The sequence below is a fragment of the Silene latifolia genome, chromosome 8, assembly GCF_048544455.1.
Source record: "Silene latifolia isolate original U9 population chromosome 8, ASM4854445v1, whole genome shotgun sequence".
Lineage (NCBI taxonomy): Eukaryota > Viridiplantae > Streptophyta > Magnoliopsida > Caryophyllales > Caryophyllaceae > Silene > Silene latifolia.
Genome location: NC_133533.1, coordinates 13,898,617 through 13,922,438, shown reverse-complemented (window position 1 = coordinate 13,922,438; position 23,822 = coordinate 13,898,617). Strand labels below are relative to the sequence as shown.

The 23,822-nt window shown below is 34.4% G+C and overlaps 2 protein-coding genes across 2 annotated transcripts; both read right to left on the bottom strand.

The window, feature by feature from the left end:
- Positions 1–1,501: 1,501 nt before the first annotated feature.
- Positions 1,502–3,008, bottom strand: LOC141594733 (uncharacterized). Its single transcript, XM_074414728.1, has 3 exons — positions 2,083–3,008; positions 1,888–2,011; positions 1,502–1,735 (listed from the first exon to the last, which is right to left on the bottom strand). Exons 1-3 carry the CDS (start codon positions 3,006–3,008, stop codon positions 1,502–1,504), a joined length of 1,284 nt encoding a protein of 427 aa, XP_074270829.1.
- A 7,755-nt stretch (positions 3,009–10,763) lies between these two features.
- LOC141594731 (uncharacterized) lies at positions 10,764–14,566 on the bottom strand. The gene is made up of 5 exons (XM_074414727.1): positions 13,960–14,566; positions 13,682–13,858; positions 12,355–13,584; positions 11,432–12,195; positions 10,764–11,321 (listed from the first exon to the last, which is right to left on the bottom strand). Exons 1-5 carry the CDS (start codon positions 14,564–14,566, stop codon positions 10,764–10,766), a joined length of 3,336 nt encoding a protein of 1,111 aa, XP_074270828.1.
- Between the last annotated feature and the right edge of the window lie 9,256 nt (positions 14,567–23,822).

Here is a 23,822-nt window from a genome sequence, read left to right as displayed (position 1 = left end):
TCTGGATATTAGTCCCATTGTCCATTTTCGTCTAGTCAGTTAACTGTCCCATTGTCTATTTTTGGACATATTTTTCCTTACGTAATTACCATACTACCCTTGTTACTTTTCAATATTTACAAATCAACCTACCCATAACCCATCCTAACACTCACTAATCTAGCCCACTAATCTAGCCCACTAATCTATTTACCTGCTAAACCAACCCAGCCCAATCCCATTAACCCTAATCTCTCGCGCCTTATATTCCCGTCCCCATCCCCTCAATACCCTAGCTCTCTCTCTCTTCCGCCTCTCACTTCCTCTCTTTCTCTCTCAACCGCCATTGTTTTCCCTTCTAAACATCATCAGATTTATCATCTCCTCTTCCATTCTTCATCAAAACTTCATCGCCTCTTTTAATCTTCATCAAACATTGATTATTATTCATAATATTCCTTAATCGCCTTTGATTAATCTGATTTTTTTTGAAATTTTCATCTGGGTGGTGCCTCTGTGATGGAAAAATCTGAATCTAGTCGGTCTTATATTGATCTTCGTGCTATGGAGAAGAAATATGAAGATTATTATTTGTGTGGTGAATCTGAGATGGATATGGAAGGGGACGGAGTTGATGATGGTAAGTCTGATGTTGTTGCATGTTGCTCAAATATTGCTCCTTTTACAATCGTGGATGAGGAGATGGATTTGAGGATGACGGTTAATTCAAAGAGAGGAGATTATGAGAGGGAGGCGAAGAGTTGGTTAGCAAGTCGTCAATCTGGTTAGACCAGATTAATGTTTATGGAAGACCTATGTATATCATGGCCTGAATTTGGGATTTTTTTGGAGTATGAAAAGGAAGAGAGTGCAAGGGAGAAAAGAGATGATGTTGCATGTAACTCTGATGTTGTCTGTAATTCCGATGGGGAATTAGATCCGGTGTCCATACGAAAAAATCCGGTTATTACAAAGTGGTTTCTGGGAGAGCTTTCTAAATATTGGCCTGGTTTTGGTCCTGCAGACGAAGACGAATCGTTAGGAGGTTGATTTCTTGTTCCTTAAATTTTTTACATTGATTTTTTTTTTGGACTGGTGATGATTGCTGGTGGTTATATAATGTCTGTTTCTTCTAATTTGATCTACCCGATGATCTCTAATGTTGAGGGTAGTTGATTGCCTGATAAGTTGTTGTTCATATACAATGCCACCACCATTTGTAGTGATGAGGCTGTGTATGGACAACAGTGTTGTTTACTAAAGCTAATTGTACTCAATTGCTCATGTCTGAAGTTAATATCCTTAGTGGCAAAGACTGAATAGTACAAAAGAGTTGCAAAGTTCTTCAACAAAACCAAATACAGACTAAACAAAATGCTTCACTGTGGCTTGCTTCTTGATTGTTTGTTGTCCTTGCTGCCAACTTTATCTGCGAAAATGGTGACTTTGATAAGATATCCAGTCTTTGCTAAGTTGTAACTGTCCAAAATCTTTCATACTGATGATGTTTATATATGCTTCTTCATTCCCTTGCACATAAATCTAAAAACCAAGCAGTAATGCTACCAACAGGGGGATAAATCCCCAATGTTGGTTCATTACTACCTTCACCTGCTTCAGTAATGCTGCCAACAGGCTCAGTGTCCCCTGTTGGTTCATTACTGGTGCCACTGGTACCTGCTGTATTTTCTGCATTCTCTGTTATTATGTGAAGTGAATTCACTAATTCACTTATAGTGCTTGGATCACCAACATTCTGTACATATTGTATGCATTCTTTCACTAAATCAATGTTAGCATTCAAATATTCGTGCAATAAACCATTTGCATGACTAGTTTTGTTTTGTGCATATGTGGCACAGGGTAATCTATGCCACCTTTTCTTTTCATTATTTCAAGCATACATGCCTGCAATGTTATCCACACATAATTAAGTTTAAGAACATCTTGTTCTTCATATGCCTGGACTGTGTTATGAATAAGCTCATCCAACTTGATTGCCTTTTTTTTTTGTTGGAGAGATTGGATTGACCTAAAAAACCCCAAATCCAAGACATTCAAGTCTGGTGAATTGGGTGTTTGATAAGCCAACTCAATCGCCACCATCCGATGTTCTTTGCCTTTCTAAAATCTGGATCATCATTGCTAAAATGTGGGCGAGCATTATCTTGTTGAATAATTATGCGCTTACTCAGATTAGAAGGCCATTTGGCCTTTATTGCTGGCAACACACAGTTTAGAATCATATCTTTGGTTACTTGTTTGTTTATAGACTCAATGCATTTTGTTTCTAATGTACCCATTGGCCTGTTTTTGGAATTTCTTTGTGCTGGTACTTGTATAACAAAGGGCCAAATACCTATCTTTCCATCAAAAATAAGATCACCATTTGACCCATACTTTGGTCTTCCTACAGCAGACATAAACATTACTTTTTCTATGAAACTTTTTGACTGCACACACCTATGAGGATCTGTTTCACCCTTAGCCAAGTAAAATCTTGTAGTAGGTTTAGTTTTAGAAAACCATTTCTCATCCATATGTATGATATTGCTTTGATCTTTGAAAACCACTCTTTTAGTTAGTTGATGATAATCTAAATGTTGTAGACTGAAAATTAATCTAGCAAGTTTGTTTTTATCAGTCAAACCTGGTTTGAGTGCATTTGTGTGTGACCTGATCTTCTTTGACATAACCCATCTTGAAACTGTTGACTGACTCACCCCTAAATTTTCAGCAAGTGAGTGTTGTGTTGTCCTTTTTAGAAGATCAATTGACTTCAGCTTTTCTTCATCTAACACCACCCTCCCTACTTTCTTGCTTCCTTTCTTCTTGCTGCTCACATTGACGGGTATATTTGCATTTCTTTGTAACTCTGCTGATTTCCATAACCTTTGTATGGTTTTCCTGTCCACTGAAAACCTTGCTGCAACTATATTGATAATGCCGTACCTTGGTTTTCCATTAATGCTGTTTTCCAATAATGTTTCATTAATTTTTGATCTTTCTAAGTTTGTGAGATTCTTCATTGATTACTTTTTTTGATTTTTTTGTTTGTAAGATGTTTGTTTCAAAGTGGTTTTTTGGACTGAAGTAATTGAATGAACCCTAATAAATACACCTTCTATTTATAGAACAAAGAACTTTGCACTCTTTTGAGAATTTGGTTTTGGCGCCATAATAAAACCTCTTTGTATTTTTGGCAATTTGGTTTTGGCGCTGTACTGAAACCTGTTTGTATTTTTGGCTCCAAATTTGATTTTTGGTGTCAAATTGCAATATTGGTGAGTTGGATATTTTAACACTTGGACTGACAATTTGGGTTATCTTGGTTTATGGAACAACTGATATGGGCTAATCAAGATCAGATGAAGAAAATCGAAAGTTAATCTGAAGTCCATCCTTCTATTTTGATCTTCACTGTGCTTGTAATTTAATCTAAAGTTTTTGTGTAATTTAATGTTAATTTAGAGTTTAATGTAATTTTGTTTTAAGTTAATGTAATTTAATTATGTAATTTAATTACAATTTAGAATGTGTAATAATTTAAGTTCATGTAATTTAATTTCTACGCAAAACTGAGTGTATGTACGCAAAACCGTCATTGTATCAACACTGTGTTTATGAATTTGGAGGGAAACAAATTTTGGTGTGTAAAAAAGGAGGGAGTAATTACCCTCTTAATTAATTCATTACTCATCATAATCATAATACCCTTCATCCAAACATCCTACCCCCAAGCATTACTTTTCATTATTATACTACCCTCCTTAATTCTTGTGCCATCCTCTAAATGGGACAATTATGTGGAATAGGAGGGAGTATAATATTAGCTTAGAACCCGTGTAAAATTACACGGGCATATATAAATAATATATACAAATAATTATACAAATTTTATGATTACGATAAAATTGTAAATGTTAGGTATTAAGTGGTAAATAAAAACAAAGTATGGAAAAGGCACACACGATTTTAGTGGAAGAACTCTCCCACACCCTTATTGTATTAATCAACAAGGCCACTTACAAAGAACTCTTTGTAACACTACAACTTTGAGAACTCTCAAATATGACTACTAGGCTCTCTCTCACAATTCTTGGGTACAATTATGAGCAACCTATCCCACCCTATTTATAGGGTAGTACAAATATTCTCCTTACCAAAAAAGCGTCTACCTTCCTAATTCTATTAGGAAATAAATAAACTTTCTAATATCTTATCTCTATTTTTCCAATAGGAAAATATTCCTAAATAATATGCAATATTAATTAAGAACTAACAAAATATCAGAAACGAATATCCTACTTTGTCTAGAACTCTAGACTTATATTTCCATATCAAGCCTATTTCCTAACAAACCTCCCCATAGGCTTAATATGTTAGTCAACCTTGATTAATGACGAACAACTTCACCGTGACGAACTCGTCCTAGCAAAGCCTCCCCTGAAACACAAACCTCTCCACAATGCTCGAGCTCATAGAGGTTTCTCTTGTTTCTTCTTCCTACTATAGCCACCGAGAACCCATTAGTGACCATAATCCTTCAGTCCCCTACATGAACGTTGTACCCAAGTGTATCTAATCTCCCTATTGAGATTAAGTTCTGGCTTAACTTAGACACATGTCTAACCTCAGCTAGATGGAGTATTTGATTGTAAGGAAGCTTTATCTTGACCTCTCCGACTCCTTCAATCTTCACCTTTTCTCCAGTAGGTAAAGTTATGAACTTCCCCTCACACTTTTCATAAGAAGAAAAACTTTCCTTCTTTGTACAAATATGATATGAGCACCCGGAGTCTAAGATCCACTCTCCCTTAGCCTCACACTTCTCTTGTACCAAGAGCAATTCACCATCCTCACACTCGACCGCCACAGCTGCAACTCCTTTCTCCTTAGACTCCTTCAATAATTTTAAGTCCTCCTTCACTTGGGGACACTCATATTGAATATGTCCAAGTTCCTTGCAATAGTGACACTTCACCTTACGGCGCCCGCCCTTTTTTGAAGATCTACCGTCACTACCGTCAGCTACTAGTGCACCACCTACCTCCGAAGTGCTCGAACTTGAGCCCTGCTTTGACAACTTGTCCGCCTCGAATAGAACAACGACAGTTTCATCCAAGGTTAAAGTTGTCCTTCCCACTAACAAACTAGTAATCACGTTACTATAATGATTAGTATTTGGTAGAGATGCCAACAACATTATCGCCTTATCTTCCTCCTTGAATGTCTCATCTAAACTAGCCAAATGGGTGATCAGGCCATTAAACTTGCTAAGATGATCCCGCAAATCGCCGTTCTCTTCCATCTCGAGCTCAAACAAGTCTTTCTTCAAAAACAATTTATTTGCTAGGGACTTCGCATTGTATATGTTCCCTAGTTTTGTCCACAAACTCTTCGGATTGTCTTCATCAAGAACGCTATACTTGATTTCTGATGAAAGGGCTAACCGAATAGTTGAAACTGCTCGTAGTTTCATCTCATTCCACTTGGAATCTTCTAGATCTTTGGGCTTCTTGTCCTCAAGGATCTGGTGTAACCCTTGCTGTATGAGGATATCTTTCACCATGCTTTTCCATAACGCGAAGTTGTTCTTACCGTTGAACAACGACATCTCAAACTTACCACCTAATATTTTCTCCATCGCAGCGGAATATTCAACCTAGCTCGGATGCCAATTTGTTAGGTATTAAGTGGTAAATAAAAACAAAGTATGGAAAAGGCACACACGATTTTAGTGGAAGAATTCTCCCACACCCTTATTGTATTAATCAACAAGGCCACTTACAAAGAACTCTTTGTAACACTACAACTTTGAGAACTCTCAAATATGACTACTAGGCTCTCTCTCACAATTCTTGGGTACAATTATGAGCAACCTATCCCACCCTATTTATAGGGTAGTACAAATATTCTCCTTACCAAAAAAGAGTCTACCTTCCTAATTCTATTAGGAAATAAATAAACTTTCTAATATCTTATCTCTATTTTTCCAATAGGAAAATATTCCTAAATAATATGCAATATTAATTAAGAACTAACAAAATATCAGAAACGAATATCCTACTTTGTCTAGAACTCTAGACTTATATTTCCATATCAAGCCTATTTCCTAACAGTAAAAATAGATGATATAACATTGTTAATTATTATTATTATGTACAAATTGCTTATAATTAAACAACTAGTTTTGTGACCCACGAAATTCACGGGTTGTTCTGTTTCTAGTGTAATTCTTTAGTGATTTAATACAATAACATACTACGATCCATTCAATTTACGATTTTCATGTTTTAAGGGTTGTATAAATTCAATTAGTCTTTCATACAACAGTTTATCATAAATTACAATGTCATAAATTAGATATACTAAGATACCCCTATCAAAACTAAAGTAACTTATGCAAGCTAAAATGAATTAATAATATAAGTATTCATATAATCAAATTAAACAAAACAATATTATCAAACAAAGATCCCCAAAGATAGAGCACCCTCACAAATTAGATATCAAAATTTTATCAACAATTCTGAAAATAAAATAAAACACACAATTAGAGATGTTATGACAAAACTAACATTTCATACCCCCATAAAATTGAAGCTAATACAATAATAAATTGTGGAACTATAAATTTTAAAGCAGCAACAACTTGAACAACAATTGGATCATTATTGTCGAATACTTCACTTATTAAACAATATTATACAAAAAATGCTATGTTAAACCCTCATATTTTCCACCTTTTAGCCATATATTTCAACAGTAGGTCTTATGAGAGACCGTCTCCCACTAATTTAGTGGGAGACATAATAGGGAAAAAAGAAATTCAGTGGGTCCCTCACCCCATCATGTGAGAGGTCTCTTAATAACGCTATTGAGAGACCGTCTCTCCGAAATTTTTGTGATATTTCAAAATATATATAATAAATGCTCAAAAAATTATTAATCATCCACGATTCCACGTTGATGTCACCAATCTTTAGTTAGTATGTAAAATATAGTTGTTTAAGCAATCTTAGTATTTCACTTCTCCTTATAATCTTCTTTCTTCAATAAATCATACCTATTAAAAAAAGTAACACAATAATAGTGGAATTTGTTTTATGCAATATTATCGTTATTAACTTAGTTTCAACTTAAGTAATGAAAAAAAGAGGGAGTGATAATCAAATCGTAGAGATGTAAGTATATTTACCTTGGAAGAGCTTTACACAATAAATAATCTTGATAGCACCTAAATGAGAACAAAACAAACACATACGCGAAATTGAAAATGTGATGAACACTTCATAACCCAATAAAACTTCCATAAAAAAAATAAAAAAAATAGTTAATAATATCGGTGACGCATACCATTCTACTAACGATAGAGATAAAAAAAATTTTGCTTACAAATTTTGCCTTCCATAAAAAATATATAAACAATTGAGGATGCGTTTTATGGCTATTAAATATTATTTTTTCATCTTTATCAAATTTAATATAGGTATAAATAAAGATCAAGTTCATGACTTTTGAGCATCTATTTTTCATTATTATGAAGTTTAATATAAACATAAATATGGAAAAATGAGAAATGGTATGTAAAAGGTTTGCATTATTATTATTATTATTATTATTAGTATTATTATTATTATTATTATTATTATTATTATTATTATTATTATTATTATTATTATTATTATTATTATTATTATTATTATTATTATTATTATTATTATTATTATTATTGTTATTGTCATTGTCATTGTCATTGTCATTGTCATTGTCATTGTCATTGTCATTGTCATTGTCATTGTCATTGTCATTGTCATTGTCATTGTCATTGTCATTGTCATTGTCATTGTCATTGTCATTGTCATTGTCATTGTCATTGTTATTGTCATTGTTATTGTTATTGTTATTGTTATTGTTATTGCTATTGTTATTGCTATTGTTATTGCTATTGTTATTGCTATTGTTATTATTATTATTATTATTATTATTATTATTATTATTATTATTATTATTATTATTATTATTATTATTATTATTATTATTATTATTATTATTATTATTATTATTATTATTACAAATTCCACTTTGCGTGAAAGTCGTTTAAAAAGTTATCTTGTATATGCAATTAAAATATGACATATTGATGATGATAGATATTTTGGTTTTCCTTTTAATTATATTTATAAATTTGTAGATATTAGTAGCTTTATAATCCAAATTATTAGATTTTTTATTTACTATATAAGACCTTTTAGCTACTATATTTATAATAAAGGAGGAGTTAGATGAACAAATTCAATGATTTAAATGATGAGACTAAATTCTTAATTTATTTTTATAATTTAAATCATGATCTTATGGTTTCCACCCAAAAAAATATTACTAAACCTTATAATGAGTTTTAATAAATTTATTAAAGTAGCCTTAATATTAACCATATAAATTAATAGAATTTAATTATGATAATCCTATATGGCAAAAAAATAAATGTATTAAGTTGCCTTTTAACTATATAGTATAGATTATATAGATTTATAGATGTGGCATTCGTAATGCACGCGTGGCTTTTTCTTCACCTATGTGGCTTTGTCTACGTGGCATTTTAAGGTTACCCTTTTAATATAATTTTATAGATGTTAAGCATTTATTGTCTAACGCAAATGATTCTCTCCAATCACGATATTATCGATATTTTAAGGTTACCCTTTTAATATAACTTTTAAGGTTTGGGCAATCAAGCAAAAAAGGTTCCCGTTTGTCGTCAGGACTTGTAAGAAGATATAATCTATCAATGTTAGGAGCACTAAAACTCAGTTTTTTCATCAAATATGGTCTCACAACAACCAGCTTACGCAAGAAAGGGCACCCGGATACAAATTGTTGAAATGCCTTATCAGACATACTAATTTGACCAAGCTCTAGCCTGTTCAGAGATCTCAAGTTAACATGAAGTTGGCTATCGATTCTGCAACCACTGAGTAAAAGTGTAACAAGAGATTGACTCGTGAGATTTGGCAAGACCGAATAGTCTTCCATAAACTGGCGTGTAGAATTAGCATAGAATAAAAACTTCTTTGCGTGTCTATCCAAAGCAAATCTCAACCACATTTTTACATCATCAGCAATGTTGACGTTTTACTTATGATAATTGAACTGAACAGAAAGACTAAACTTATCAATGGAGAGTCTTTTATGTAGCATCAACACATTGCGGACTAAAACACCAAACCGTCCACACTTAACAGTATTAGTTTTCCATCGACCATCAGGAAACATGTCATTAAGAAAATGACAATCATCAAACCAAAGAGTATGAACCAAAGTCCAAAGGTTTCCGAATCGACAAAATAAAACGGTTCTGACAGCATATAAAGTGGGCATAAGTGAAAGAATGTGGACAATTACTTCATCTGGCAATTCACTCAATCTATCTCGGAGGACATCATCCTCTGGCGAATGCTTACGCTTCTGGGGCATTAATTCCATGATTCTCAAGCGATTACTATCAATGATTAAATCAGATGTTAGACAAAAAACCCATTTCAAAGATCAACAAAATAAAGGGTTTATACTTATCCACTACTCCCTCGGTCCCAATCATTTATTTATTGTTGATTAGATTTTGTGCCCGTGCGTTGCACGGGTTTCAAATTTGATTCTCCTTTAATTGTTGTGGAATTTTTTTTACCATTTTAAGCGGTGTTCACAATTATAAATATTAATTAACATCCATATAATATTTTACCGATAGTAGTTGTTGCCCGAGATAGTTGATTGTCTTGTTGGTTAATATTAATGATTTTACTTTAAAAAAAAAATGCAAATACTTTGTATGAGTTTTAGTGGGTAAAAAACTCAAAATAAATATGTTTTATTTTTATTTTAGTGGCAATTGTATATATTTTATTTTAAAACAAATTTAACCTAAAAAAATTAATTTATTTTTATTTATAAGTAAAAATATTAAGGTCATATATAAATTATTTTATTTTTCTTCAATTATAATAATAAAATTTTAAAACAGGTCGCGCGAAGCGCGGGATACTACTTAGTGTTCTATATTTATCCGGTACACCATTCATTTTATATTATTAAAACACTATTATCTTTTCTATTTTCGCATTAGTTTATTTTTATTGATTTTTCTTCAATTTACTAGTTTTAAACCCGTGCAAAATTGCACGGGTATGTATTTGGGTCAGAATGAATATTTTTTTAATGTATATTTATTTTTGCATTTCTATTGTACCTATCTAATAGGTCTAAATCAACGATGTACATAATTAATGTTTAAATTTGATACAAACATGTGTTCACATGCACTGGTTTATAAGGAAATAACGTAATCTACTATTGTAAAAAAAAATGCATACATAAAAAACTTTATATTCGGATAAAAGAAATATAATCTAATAATCTACTTTAACATATGCAAGTTATTCTAAAAATTGAAAAATTTCATGATACACTACATTAGTTGTCGTAGTAGAAGTACGCATATCTGAGTCACAGATTAAAAGTTTCAAGCCTTCTTTTCGGGTGACCCTGGAAAGTGCGACATAAAGCTGGCCATGACTAAACACTGGTCTTGGAAGATAGATGCTGACCTGAGATAAAGACTGTCCTTGACTCTTGTTATCGTCATTGCAAAAAAACAGCGATAGGGAATTTTCTTCTACTGAAACGTACCGGAAATCTACTCGTATCCGATGGAGTAAGTGTTAGTCGAGCAATATGCACTTTATCAAATTTATAACTACCAGTTAAGACAGTACATCTTATCACGCGTGCCCCAGATCAGTCACAATTAGTCTCGTGCCGTTACACAACCCACGTGATTGATCAATGTTTTGCAGAAGCATCACCATAGCACCGACCTTCAACTTCAATTGGTGATTCGGGAATCCGGCACATTTAATATTGTTGAGGAATTCAGTAGAGTGAATGTCACCGTCACCTGTACTTCTGTCATCACTACACACCTCATCGGAGCTTAAATACATTCTCTCATCCTTTTTAATAAGTGACAAAACATATTCATTTACTGATTCAACAATCTCGTGAGTAGGGGCCAGGATTGCCCTTTGTTGGAGATATTCCGGATTCCACAATTGTGCTAGCAGATCCGGATAAGTGACATCTACTAATGTCTTAATAGGATTCGTCACATCCTGAATTAGTAAGTCGGCTGGTAATTCTAGATCAACTTCTCCATCATTTTCACCGCCTGCTATACCATCTCCAATATCCAAGAGCCATTCGGAGAATTTTCGTAACTCCTCAACATTGTCAGTTGAACTACCAACTTGCAATCGCATATTTTTGGTCAATCTAAGTACCTAAACGTGGTATACGTTTTAAATTATTTAAATACAGTACGACAAAAACAATTTAAGTAAGACTTACATAAAACGGTAATATTGATATTTAAAGAAAGAAATATATATACCTTCCAGAAAGGCCATAAATACGATGAACACAGGGATGCAGCCACAACATCTGCTCTACTTCCTTTTGAAACAACCGGTAATGTCTGTCTAAAATCACCCCCGAACACCACAACTTTCCCACCAAACGGCAGTTCAGCATTTCCCACGTCCAAAACACGCAATACAACTTTTAAACTTTTATCAAGGGCCTCAAAGCAATGCCTATGAGTCATCGGTGCTTCATCCCATATTATGAGTTTAGCACGTATCAAAAGTTCAGCTAAATCACTGCCGGGCTTAATTCGGGAGCATATGGAATCCTCCGTTACATTAATGGAAATTCCAAACCTGGAATGAGCTGTTACACCACCTGGTATCAATGTTGCTGCAATTCCACTTGACGCAACAGCCACAACAATATCGCCCTTACTCCTGAAACAGGCACACAAAGCTCTCCAAAGGAAAGTTTTCCCAGTTCCACCATATCCATAAACGAAGAACACCCCTCCTTTGTTATTTAAAGCTGCTTCCATAACTTCATTATACACCAACCTCTGCTCGTCAGTCATTGAAGATAATTGAATTATCTCATGTTCTTCACTCAAGGACTGTCTATCATACGACAACGCATCCATGACTAAACTATTTCGATGATGTGTCGTTGCAGACATGTCCGGGAACGGCATTCCCTCAAATCGACGAAGTGAACTACCATTTATTTGAAGAGAATTTTCAATATTAATAAGTGCATAATTTTGCAACTCTTCATCGGTAAGCTGTAAATCTGTGGTTAAAAAAGTTGCAATATTATCTATGTGATTTTATATACTGCAGCAATAAATTCATAGAATAGATGAAGGTAAGAATGCGAAATATGAAGAATTGTTTTAAAGTTGTTCTAATTAAAATAGCGGTAAATGTTTACTATTAAATGAAGACACACCTTGATTGTTAAGAACAGTGCGTTGCCTATGAAGGATGTCGTCCGATAGCAGTTGCCAAGTTTCGTCCCAGACTTTGCTCAGCATAGACAAAGTGCCACAAAATAATAACGTCGCGAACAAATTTCTCAAGTAGAAACCAGACCCCCAATCAGCTGCTTCGTTGATAGCTGAAATATACTCTCGATCATCACCAATTAATCCCAATGCATAACATGCTTCTCTAAATGTCAGATGAACAAAATGATTCACAGTCCTAATATCCTCAAAACATTTTGGTCCCTTAACGTGATTCAACATTACTCTCATGAAATACAACTCACCACATTGCGGGGGATTGTGAACCAACCTACCAATTGTAAATCCTTTTTTCCTAAGGCTCCATTGACGAAGTTTCTTTTTCCAAACAAATTTGGTTGGAAATTCACAGTACAATAATTCTTTAGCAACCTGCATCTCTTCTACTGTCGAATTATTACAGCCCATCCAATTAAGAAATTGTGACACCCCGAGCGAAGTATTTTCTACGACCTCATCAACCCAATCATCATCGTGGAAGACAATAGGTTGCTTGTCAGGATGATGGTGTTGTAGCCTTTCAACAGCAGGAGTTTTGTAGTGGATATCAAACCCAAAAATTCTCCAAGCGACTTCACATGCAGAGAGATATGGACAATCGTAAAACCTCTTAATCTCATCAAATCGACCAGGGTCCTCCTCATTACGTCGTGTGTAAGACGAATGCATGGTAACTCGATCAGAGCCCTTGTTAATGTACTTAAATAGGTACTTTATGGATCTAGATTGATTACACCATTCGACATTGATATGAGCCCAATATTTCAACAACAAGTGAGAGTTATATGGAATGACAAAATCATTTCCCAGGGGCACATCATCTTTAATCACCGTAACTCGTTTCTTGCTTCTCTTGTATATAGGGTACACATCACCATCAACCGTTGTTCTCTCGGTGCATGGCTTTGGGTAATATTTTGAGCACTTGTCTCCGACCATACACGGACATGAGGGCTTTGCTTTACCACACAGTCCATGAAGCATATACTCGCAAACAACACTATGTAAGACGGGATCTGTAGTCGGATCAGGAATCTCCGCGGAAATGATTTTGTCGACATCTGCGGCTGTAGGAAATTTGTCCTCCCGATGTAGGAACAATACTATATGGGCATGAGGGAGTCCACGTTTTTGAAATTCAATAGTATACATGACTGCAAAAAAGACGTTCATAAATGTCATTAGATTTTTGTACAGTAATGCTATGTCAGAAACGATATATTAAGTTAAAATATTAGCAATTGGTAGTACCTCCTCGCGCTCTTCCAAAAATATGTCGATCCTTTAAGTCCCTAATCAACTCATCGAGCTTCATTTTAAAGACGCGACAGACAATATCTGGACGGTCCTCGGGTCGCAATCCTCTTTTAGAAACAAATCGTACTATTTCCGGCCATTTTGGATTACAGGTGAAAGTGATGAATAAATCTGGATAACCAAACCACTTACAAATAGTCACGGTATCAAGGAAATTGTTTTTTTCCAGTTGTCACCTCCGGGGAAAGAAGAAGGCACGATAAACCGAGTACTCGCCGAAGATGGCTCAACATCTCCTCTTCCAATAGCATTTGAGAGGTTCTTATAATTATCAACTCTAAGTCGATCTTGGTTAAAACGAATGAAATTCAGCCTATGCGATTCGACCAACATATAACAATCAACTAAAAATTGGTGGAATGCCTTACCAGATAATAAGATCGTTGGAAATTCAACATCTGGTGGTCTCTCTATAAGATGATAAGCAAACCACTCCCTACACGTTGTTTCTTCACGTGGTTGGTCACTCGTGCTAACACCAATAGAAGAAGCACTATGTAGGATACCTGGCCTATACCCATCTTCTCCGGATGGAATTAACGAAGGATATTGTAAGGGGGTGTATAAAGGGTGCAACTCAGATATCTGTTGTAAACCACCGCACGACCTTCTCACAATAATATCTCGCTTCTCCATATGTGGACCAATACCACCCTCAATTAAAGCCGCTACCTCTGAAACTGTTGGAAGATTGTAAGTTCTTCCATCACTTGATCTCCTTGAAATCAGTTTGATACTCACTCCACTGTCTATATTTTCAGTCAGTTTATCCCTAACCTTCCTAAATGTCTTTGCAATTGTATTGTGCGAGTCAATCATATTTTCCAACAATCGTATTAACTCGTCATTGAACCTTGATGGATCCCATGGACTACAATTAAAAATAAAATTATTGCCTACGAAAAAAAATATTATACAAAAAAAATTTATTACGGAAAGAAAATATATTTACCTAATGGCATTTTTTCGATTTTGAACTTCCTCTTCCGTGTCATATATGTAAAGTTGACAGAACTTTGGCCTTGCATCTCCGGTCGGTACCAAAGTCCCTATCCGATGGCAATTTTGACCTCTCATCCTAAAGGTATACGGTCCTTTTACCTTGATTGATGGAATGATCGATTTTACCGCCCATAGAAGTGAATGAGAACATTGAGTTATAAGCTCTAATGTTTTCTCTATAATGATTGCTAAATTGATGCTGACCGGTCAACAACGACTTTATAAGTTCAAAGTGCTTTGTAGAAATGCGAGTTCAACTTTTCCATCAGAACAACAAAGTGAGAACTTAGGACGTCTTGTACCACGTCTTTTATCTTTTCTCTCCTCAAACCACATCAACGCGTGACATTTGTCGCACTCATATTCTGCATCACCACAGTCCCAATATCCTTCCCATGCGAAACAGTTTTCAAAACAAAATTCATAAATTAAGACATAAAAATTAGACTACAATAACCAAAGCATGTTGCAATTCAAATTAAAAAATAAAAAGTCATATGAATGAACTAACCATCATTATTTAACGGCACGGAAGTATTTTGCTGAGTCCTCGAAGATTCGCCATGTGAATAGGATGCATTTAAAACACAACTACCGAATGTTTGTTCAATTCGGTTTACAGACGGAATCACTTCATTGAAAGCTTCACCATATTCAGTACATAGATCTCTCACTAAGCGCTCAACAACATCGGTCGGACTACATATAAGTTCTACACAACGTTTTTAATTAAAATTAAGACGTTCACAAACGTTAATACATGTTAAATGTAAAAAATTAAATATAGATATATACTTGTCACGTTGGAGGTTGCTCGTGTAAAATTGACCGTATTTTGAGAAACGTCACTATGAACGTCACCAGCACGTTTCTTAGAGAATCGCGACTGTCTTTTTTCTCTTGTCGTTCTTGCCCTTAACTTATTAGGCGTTACAATAAGAGTGTTGGAATATGATAGAGGAGGATCATTAAAAACATTACTTGACGGGTTTGTTATCGCTATATGTTCACTTGTAGTTCTTCTGCTGCTTCGATGACACGGGGTATGAGAAACTGAAATTTTCACAATTGGTAATGACTTATTATAATTTTCTAAAAAGAACAAATGAAACAGGATTAAAATAAAAATGTAAAAAATTGAATATATGTAGTAAAATATTAACAATTAAAAATAAAGAAGTACCGTTGGTAATGTCAGATAGCGGTACTCGAGGATTTGACATTGGTTGTGGCGTATTGTCCATAATCATCAAGTTTCTTTCTGATATCCGAACACCTATATTGGTAAACCATAACGACAAAGACAAATTATGTCAAACGTTATATTTTATTGTACATTTTGAAACCGTAAACAACGTGGACTGTATGTAAACACATCTCGAATAAAATTAAAAGGCCAAACGATATCACATATGGGCTGAGAACGACCTAATTTGCACTGAACATCTCGAAGAAAATGAAAAGGCCAAACGATATCACAAATGGGCTGAGAATGACGAAATTTGGGCTCAACATTTCTTTTATTCCCGTCCAGCCCAACTACCTAAAAGACCGTAATACCAACCCACACGGTATAAACTTTGGGTTGACAACATAGAATTTGGGTCAACCTTTGTACAATTCACTCCAGCCCAACATCATAAAATACCCTAATAATATCCCCTACTATATATACCCCTCCCCACAAATGAAACCTTAATATTCCGTCTTAATCCATTATAACCCTCCGTCTTTCTCTCCCTCTCTCTTACTTCTCTGACTAAAAACCATTCTTTTCTCACTAAAAATTACACCCTCCCATCTCCTCCCTCGTTATCCCTAATTCAGACTACCCACTCTTCATTCTCCTACCTCTTCTTCCCGCATGCAGACGGTCATCAAGATGGTGAAGGTCGAAATGTTGTTGTTAGGAGCGTTTTTTGAAGATGCTGTATCATGGTAAGTTCACTTTGACTGTATTGTATGATGTTGTTTCCGCCGATTAATACATTGATTTCAAATTATATTCGATTTTTTTAAAATGCTTGTTTATAATCTTAGATCTATCAATTTTATGAGTTAATGGTAATTATAAATTCGACATAGATTTTTTTTTTTAAGATCAATATCACTGGTTGCTTATTTAAAATACTTTTTATTAGATCTATGAGTTTTTAAGATACACATGCTGTTAACAATATAAAATCGAGTTTTCTTAATATTTATTGCATTTTGTTTCGTAATATAGTGGATCTGTTAAATACAGATCTAATTAATGCAAAATGATCTGTGCGTTTTGTGTCTGTTAATTTTTATTGCGTTTTACAATGTTTTAGTCATTCACATACGCGAATCATCAACGTGATTATTGCGCTTTGTTTTTGTTAAGTTGTATTGCGCTTTAAAAATGTATGTAATTCAATTGAAGAACAGAAATTTCGATAGTCAGGTTGATTAATCACATATGTTAGTTACATGATTTTGGATGTATATTTAAAATACATGCATGTATATTTCAAATATGTTAAAAACCCAGTCATTAAAGATTGCTGCGTTTTTGGGGTTGTTACAAATAAAAACCCTAGATTCATTAATTAAATTTCCATATTGTCGCATGATTTAGTCGTCTTTCCGTGTTTATAATTAGTACTAGAAAGTTGGGTGAATTCATGCATGTCCTGATTTCAATGAATTCATCTTATTATTTTGCCCATTTAATTGAATACTTTAATGATTCTATTTTTTGTAATTTTCAAAATTACTTTGACCATTTTTTGAAAGAATAATTTAATTAAACGAACAAAATAATTAATATTTCACTAACCTAACACAATCTGTTTTACATGGCCCAACCCAATCCATTTTACCTAATCCATTATAAATTGGACAACCCAATCTGGGTTGAACCTTACCTAAACTTGGGTTCAACCCAACCCAATATGGGATTACCAGACCCAACCCATCATTGTTTAACCCGACCCAACCCATCATGGGTTTAAACCCGACCCAACCCATCATGGTTTAAACCCGACCTAACCTATCATGAGTTTTGTCCCGACCCAACCCATCATGAGTTCTGACCCGACCCAAACCAACCTGGCTTGCGACCCGACCCAACCCAACCTGGGTTCTGACCCGACCCAACCCAACCTGGGTTCTGACCCGACCCAACCCATCCTGGGTTCTGACCCGACCCAATTAGAACCTGGGTTCTGACCCGTCCCAATTAGAACCTGGGTTCTGACCCGACCCAATTAGAACCTGGGTTTTGACCCGACCCAATTACAACCTTGGTTTTGACCCGACCCAATTACAACCTGTGTTTTGACCCGACCCAATCCAACTTAACCCAAACCAACTTGACTCGTTTACTTAACCCAACACAACCTAGGTTTTAACCCGAGCCAATTACAACTTCGGTTGACCCAATCCAATCCAACTTAACCCAACCCAACCTGACTCCTTGACCTATCCCAATCCAAACCAACATGGACTGACCTAACCTAACCTAATCCAAACCAATATGGACTGACCTAACCCAACCCAACCAACCCAACATGGACTGACCTAACCCAACCCAACCAATCCAACCAACCCAACTGTTTGACCTTACCCAACCCAACAAACCCAACTGTTTGACCTAACCCAAACCAACTGTTTGACCTAACCCACCCCGACTGGTTAACCTAACCCACCCCAACTGGTTAACCTAACCCTACCCAACCCAACAGTATGACATAACTTGAACCACCCCAACTGGTTGGCCTAACCTAACCCAATCCAACCTGTTGCCACCTGACCTAACCCAACTGTCGTCTTTGACAATCCGGTTTCAATTAAGGCATTTATAAATTATCAATCACTCTGTTACATTTCTGAACTCATTTTGCTTGCACAATTGTCAGTTGTATTCCTATTTACACAAGTCATACTAATTGTTCTACACTTGTTTGCAGATCATTTATCGACATATGAAAAGTTAAGTTCCTTTCCTGATTTTGTACTTGAAATTTTCCTTTCAATTTTAAATTACCCTTTCTGTGTAGATAATTGACTAACATTTGTTGTGTTGCTTATTGTAGACACATGTTGAAGGTTTCAATAATTTAAGTTAAGTGATTTAATAATTGATTGTTTATAAATCTTTCCTTTTTAAGTTATACTCATATTGAAGGTTTCAAGAATCTAAGTTAAATGTTTTATTCAATTGCAGGATATGGAATTAGTCTTAATTTCTATGGAAGCATGCATATTGTTCATGGAAGATAGATAAAATTAAGTACTCAATAACACATTGTAACAAACTTTTTAATTTATGGAAAAAAGTAAAGAAACATACTGTTTTCCGTGTTCATTTCTTGCTGCCTTCTCCTCTTTTTTTGGCTTCTACTTGAATTCTCCTTTTCCATGTTTAACCACCCAACAATGTGTTGATGTTTCTCAAGATGATAAAAAATATATGCTAAATTTGGAAGTTTTTAGTTGCTAATTTGTTTAATATTTTTTTGATAACTGGTAAAAATTTATGTTTGATTGATTTGTCACTTGAATGCATAACTACTATTTTAGTCCACAAATGCCCACTAACTTATAAACTGCAAGTAGTGCATCATGGATAGTTTACCATAACTATTTAAAGCGTCAGTTAAGCTGAAAAAAAAATCGACTTTGATTTTCCAGACGTTTTTGCTTACACATTCCGTGACTATGCTACAATAACATTTTCAGAACTTGTTATAAATTTCTGCCCTTCTTTACATCCGTTTTTTCCATGTTTTTCAATATAAGTCAAATACTCGTACAACATTTTTTGTTTACTCGTTAGTTAAATAACAAATTTACTCTATTATTGTTGGCTGTAAAAACCGTGTTGCTTTGGTAATTACTTCACTTATTAATGACTAATAACATGTATCGTAAACTGGAAATAAAAAGTAAAGAATTAAATTTTATAATGATGAGAAAAGTTCATTAATTCTTCGTGAAATTGAAATACAATAGTAAAAAAATGTAGAACATAAATAAGGTTCGCCGATGTTGCTAGCTTATCCAATATGATGCATCTTTGTTATCCACTTGCTTCTTTAAAATTGCATCCAATCTTTGCTGTCCTTTAAGCTCCATATTTGAAGTGTTGTGGCATCTGTTGTCCTTCAGCTTTTTTGATTGTCTGCATAATAAACTTGCTACACATCTATCTTAAATATGACAACCTAAATTGTTCTATTACAACTTGAAATAACCTTGGTCCAAAACAGTACAGAAAACAACAAAGTCCAAAAACAAAAACACAAATGTCCTTTAACAACGTGGTCCAGAAATTGCTTAATAGCTGAAATGTTTTTTTAGAACTCCATAGGCTGCTTGCCATCTTAATTTCCTTAAGTTTTGTTGTAGATGATTTGTTGGATGCTTCAGCCGTCTCCACAACACCTTTCTGTGGTGTGATCTCTTGAGAATTCAGCACAGGTTCGGACTCAACTATCTCTCTCAATTGCTCCTAACAAAAAAAAAATTGTTACTGAAAAAGCCATTGGTATCAAAAAAATTAGTTCCAGTTAAAATTCAATTCACCATCATTGAATCTGATCTCGATGTGTCCCTTGTCGAAGTTGAAATTGCTTGTTCCTAAAGGAGAGGATGATATTTATTAGTAAAACGAAACAAAAAAAATATAATTTGTGTATATGTTAGTCATTAATTGATGTCATACCTTTCTTGCATTATTCATGGCATCCCACTTAGCAATTGTTCTTGGATCATCACATAAACTGATCACCCCAAATGACTTTGATTTTTGCTCAATGTTATATAAATCAGTCACTCTTATTTTTGCCACAAATGTCATGTCAAGTAGAGGCCTGAAATCTGGGGGAGGGACGACACTGTATATCTGAAACGATATTTAAACATTTATCAGTAACATTATACGTTGGATAGATATTTTTGCAAATTGTATGTTAATGAGTTTTAGGTTACCTCATTTTCATCAAGGATGGCTTGTGCTGTTTTCCCAAGCAAATCAATCATTACATCATCCCAAATAATGAACTCAACCAAATCTGGATCTTCATATGTAACAAAAAACTTAACTTGAAACCTTGGAATTGGTGATTGCACCCCCAGACCCTTCATTGTGCAATTATTGTTCATTTTTTTCTTACCAGAACCCATCTTCCCCTTGCTTCACTTTTGATCTGCATTCTTTGCATGAGTAGTAGTACCAACAATTACCAGATGTATCTAACTCAATAATCCTGGCCATTGTGACATATGCCCCTCCTTTAGTTAAATTTGATATCTCTGATAAAGTTTTGATGTTTGCACTTGCGAGAATGGGAGGATGGTACCCAGCAGTTTCTGGAGCCCCAAAGACTGGTTCATCATCATCTGGAAAACTGGTAAGAAAATTGGCTTAATTAATTTAAGCTGAAATGGGAAAGTACAAAAAAATTTAAAGAGTTTCTGGACTCTTTTTGGACTCTATTATTTTGTATATTTTTCTGGACGTTTCTGGACTGCTTTATTTTGTGGACGGTTTCTGGATTTTCATGTTGTGCATTTTTCTGGTTAATAACAATGACTGCACTTACTATTGCCCTAAAGACAATAACATCACATAATACGGATTTAGATGTCATACCTACTGTTGAACACGTTGTTCATATCTGGATTAACCAATATCTTTGTTGCACCCCATGTTGATGTTATGCTAACTTCCCCTGCATAGTAGAAAATAATTAGTGAATTTTTTTCCAACATTTTTTTCTTATACTTTGTATGTAATCAAAGTGTTTGTATTGCTGAAATTGGTTTTTGAATGACCAGAATTTTATACCTTCATAAACAGAACGTTTCACGAATAGCATAACCAACGTTGGCTTTGGTTTGTTAATGAACTCTTGCTCGATTTCTGAAATTTGATGAACGTAGTCCCCAAACAATGAGCAGCACAAGTTTTGGTTCCTGAAAAAACGGTTTTTAATGATTATTTTGTTGTTGTGTTAAGTTTAGCATATCATTTATAGAATATAGTCAACTTACAGATTATTGCCCAAAACAATAGTCCTCCTTCTCTTGCCATTGCTGTCTCTTATTGGATAAACGTGCTCCAACCTTCCAATTACGTCTGACACGGAATTTTTCACTCTTGTTAGTTAACATTTATGGTGCATATATGAAAAATAAATTGTAGGCCATTGTTGCTTACCAATATAGAGTCTATTCGGCATTGCTCCAAAGACCACCTCATTGAAAGTGTAGAAAGCATGGGTAGAAAGTGGAATATCTACATTAGGAATGGGTACCACCCTAGTACTGTACTCGAACCAAATCTTGCACGGGTGAATTGTTGCCATGTCAAGTCCCACTCGGTTTGATGATACACTGAACCTTCTGATTTTGTATGTGCTCCCTTCATTAAGGTGCTATAAGAAAAGGCGAGTCAGCCTCTGGTTGATTGATGCCTGAATTGTGTCTCCCTGCATTCATTCATATTAGTTAATAACTCGTCACAATAATTTGAAAATTGCCACAGGATGAGTTCTACCCCTTTCACTTAGGATGAGTTCTACCCCTTTCACTTCCTTAGGATTTGTCTCCGACTTTCTGTACCACAATCTCATAACCCGAACAGTTAATTGCTCCGTCCTTGCTGTTTCTTTGGTGATGCTCGAAATTGGAATACTCTGGATGTGTGCCATATTCTCAAGTTTTTGATTATCTTTGCAATATTGAGTTTTTGTGACAATCTGAATGTTTGCAATCATATATATAAGAAAATATAACCTCTTCCTAAACCCTAAATCCCCCACTACTGCCATTACCCCTTAACCCCACTTCTTTGAAACTGCTGTAACTGCTGCCATGCCATATTTAACTGCATATGCCCTAATCTCAGAATATGCTGATTATTTCAATTTAATGCAGTTTCGGATTTTATGGTTGGACGGTCCAAGTGTATTTATCATGATGATAATAACATTGCCTATCATTCGTACTTGTAGAAGTAGAAATTACTCGGTAGCCTATCATTGTCATCTTCCGAATTCGGAGTGCGAGGCTGATAGTTAAATTGTCAGAATTTTTGCTCCAAGTACATAATCCTCGGTGATGAACGGCTTTCTATACAAATCTGAGAGGATTATTTTTTTAAAAAACAACATATTTTAAAGTGTTTCGACTTATCTTATCGTGTTTTTATTATCTAAAAAATATTTGTTATAACAATTGTGAATTATTTATAAAAAAATTTGTTAAATTTTTTTTATTAAAATCTTTTAAATCACTTGTAAATTAAATGAAAATTTATGTATTTGTTTTTCTAGAGTAAAAAAAAAAAAAATTAAAATTAGCTTTCAATGCTTGTTGAAGTCTATATTAACTCGGTTTCCTATCATTGTCACCTACCAATTTCGGTGTGTGCGGCTGGTAGATCAGATGCCGAGTTTTATATTCCAAATACAAATGCCGTCATTATTGATATTTTAAAAAAAAAAATTTGGTACACTGTTTTTTTAAAAAATTATGTTTTGATTAAATTTACTGCATGGGAAGATTATTCATAACAAAAATACATGTTATTCATTTTGTAATTCATTCCCGATGTATTTTCGATCCGTATATAAGTGTAATTCCTTCCTGAAATTATGTAATTTTATTGTGTAATTTTGTTTAATAATTATGTAATTCAATTAAGTTAACTCGCTTTTGTAATTAATGCTGCGTAAATGTTATTCATTTTATTTACACGGAATGTATAAAATTTTATCATAATATTAATTTGAAGAAGTATTCCATAAGATGATTTTATATAATTTGTTGCGAGACGGATTTTAGCGCATGTTTTAAAAGACGGATATCTGAGTAATTAAATACGTTGCACACACATGGGTCCCACCATAACGTGGATTTTCGAAAAAAAAAAGAAAAAGAAATTGCATTAATGACGTGGCTCTCTGTATGATGAGTATTGTCTTCTGAATTTATATACATAAGATTTGAGATTTTTTTTCTAAAATGGGGTTAAAAATCAAAGAAATTATCAAAATAGGTTGAGTTTCAAAGTAATTATCAAAAATGGGTCCACGTCAGC

Excerpts from the sequence above, each read along its gene's own strand:
- LOC141594731 (XM_074414727.1), bottom strand. The coding sequence starts at position 14,566 with ATGATTGACTCGCACAATACAATTGCAAAGACATTTAGGAAGGTTAGG. Across the intron at positions 12,196-12,354 it reads CACTGTTCTTAACAATCAAG|ATTTACAGCTTACCGATGAA; the intron begins GTGTGTCTTCAT and ends TTTTAACCACAG. Across the intron at positions 11,322-11,431 it reads ATTTATGGCCTTTCTGGAAG|GTACTTAGATTGACCAAAAA; the intron begins GTATATATATTT and ends TACCACGTTTAG.
- LOC141594733 (XM_074414728.1), bottom strand. The coding sequence starts at position 3,008 with ATGAAGAATCTCACAAACTTAGAAAGATCAAAAATTAATGAAACATTA. Across the intron at positions 2,012-2,082 it reads AAGGCAAAGAACATCGGATG|GTCAATCCAATCTCTCCAAC; the intron begins GTGGCGATTGAG and ends GGGGTTTTTTAG. Across the intron at positions 1,736-1,887 it reads ATGTGTGGATAACATTGCAG|AATGTTGGTGATCCAAGCAC; the intron begins GCATGTATGCTT and ends CAATATGTACAG.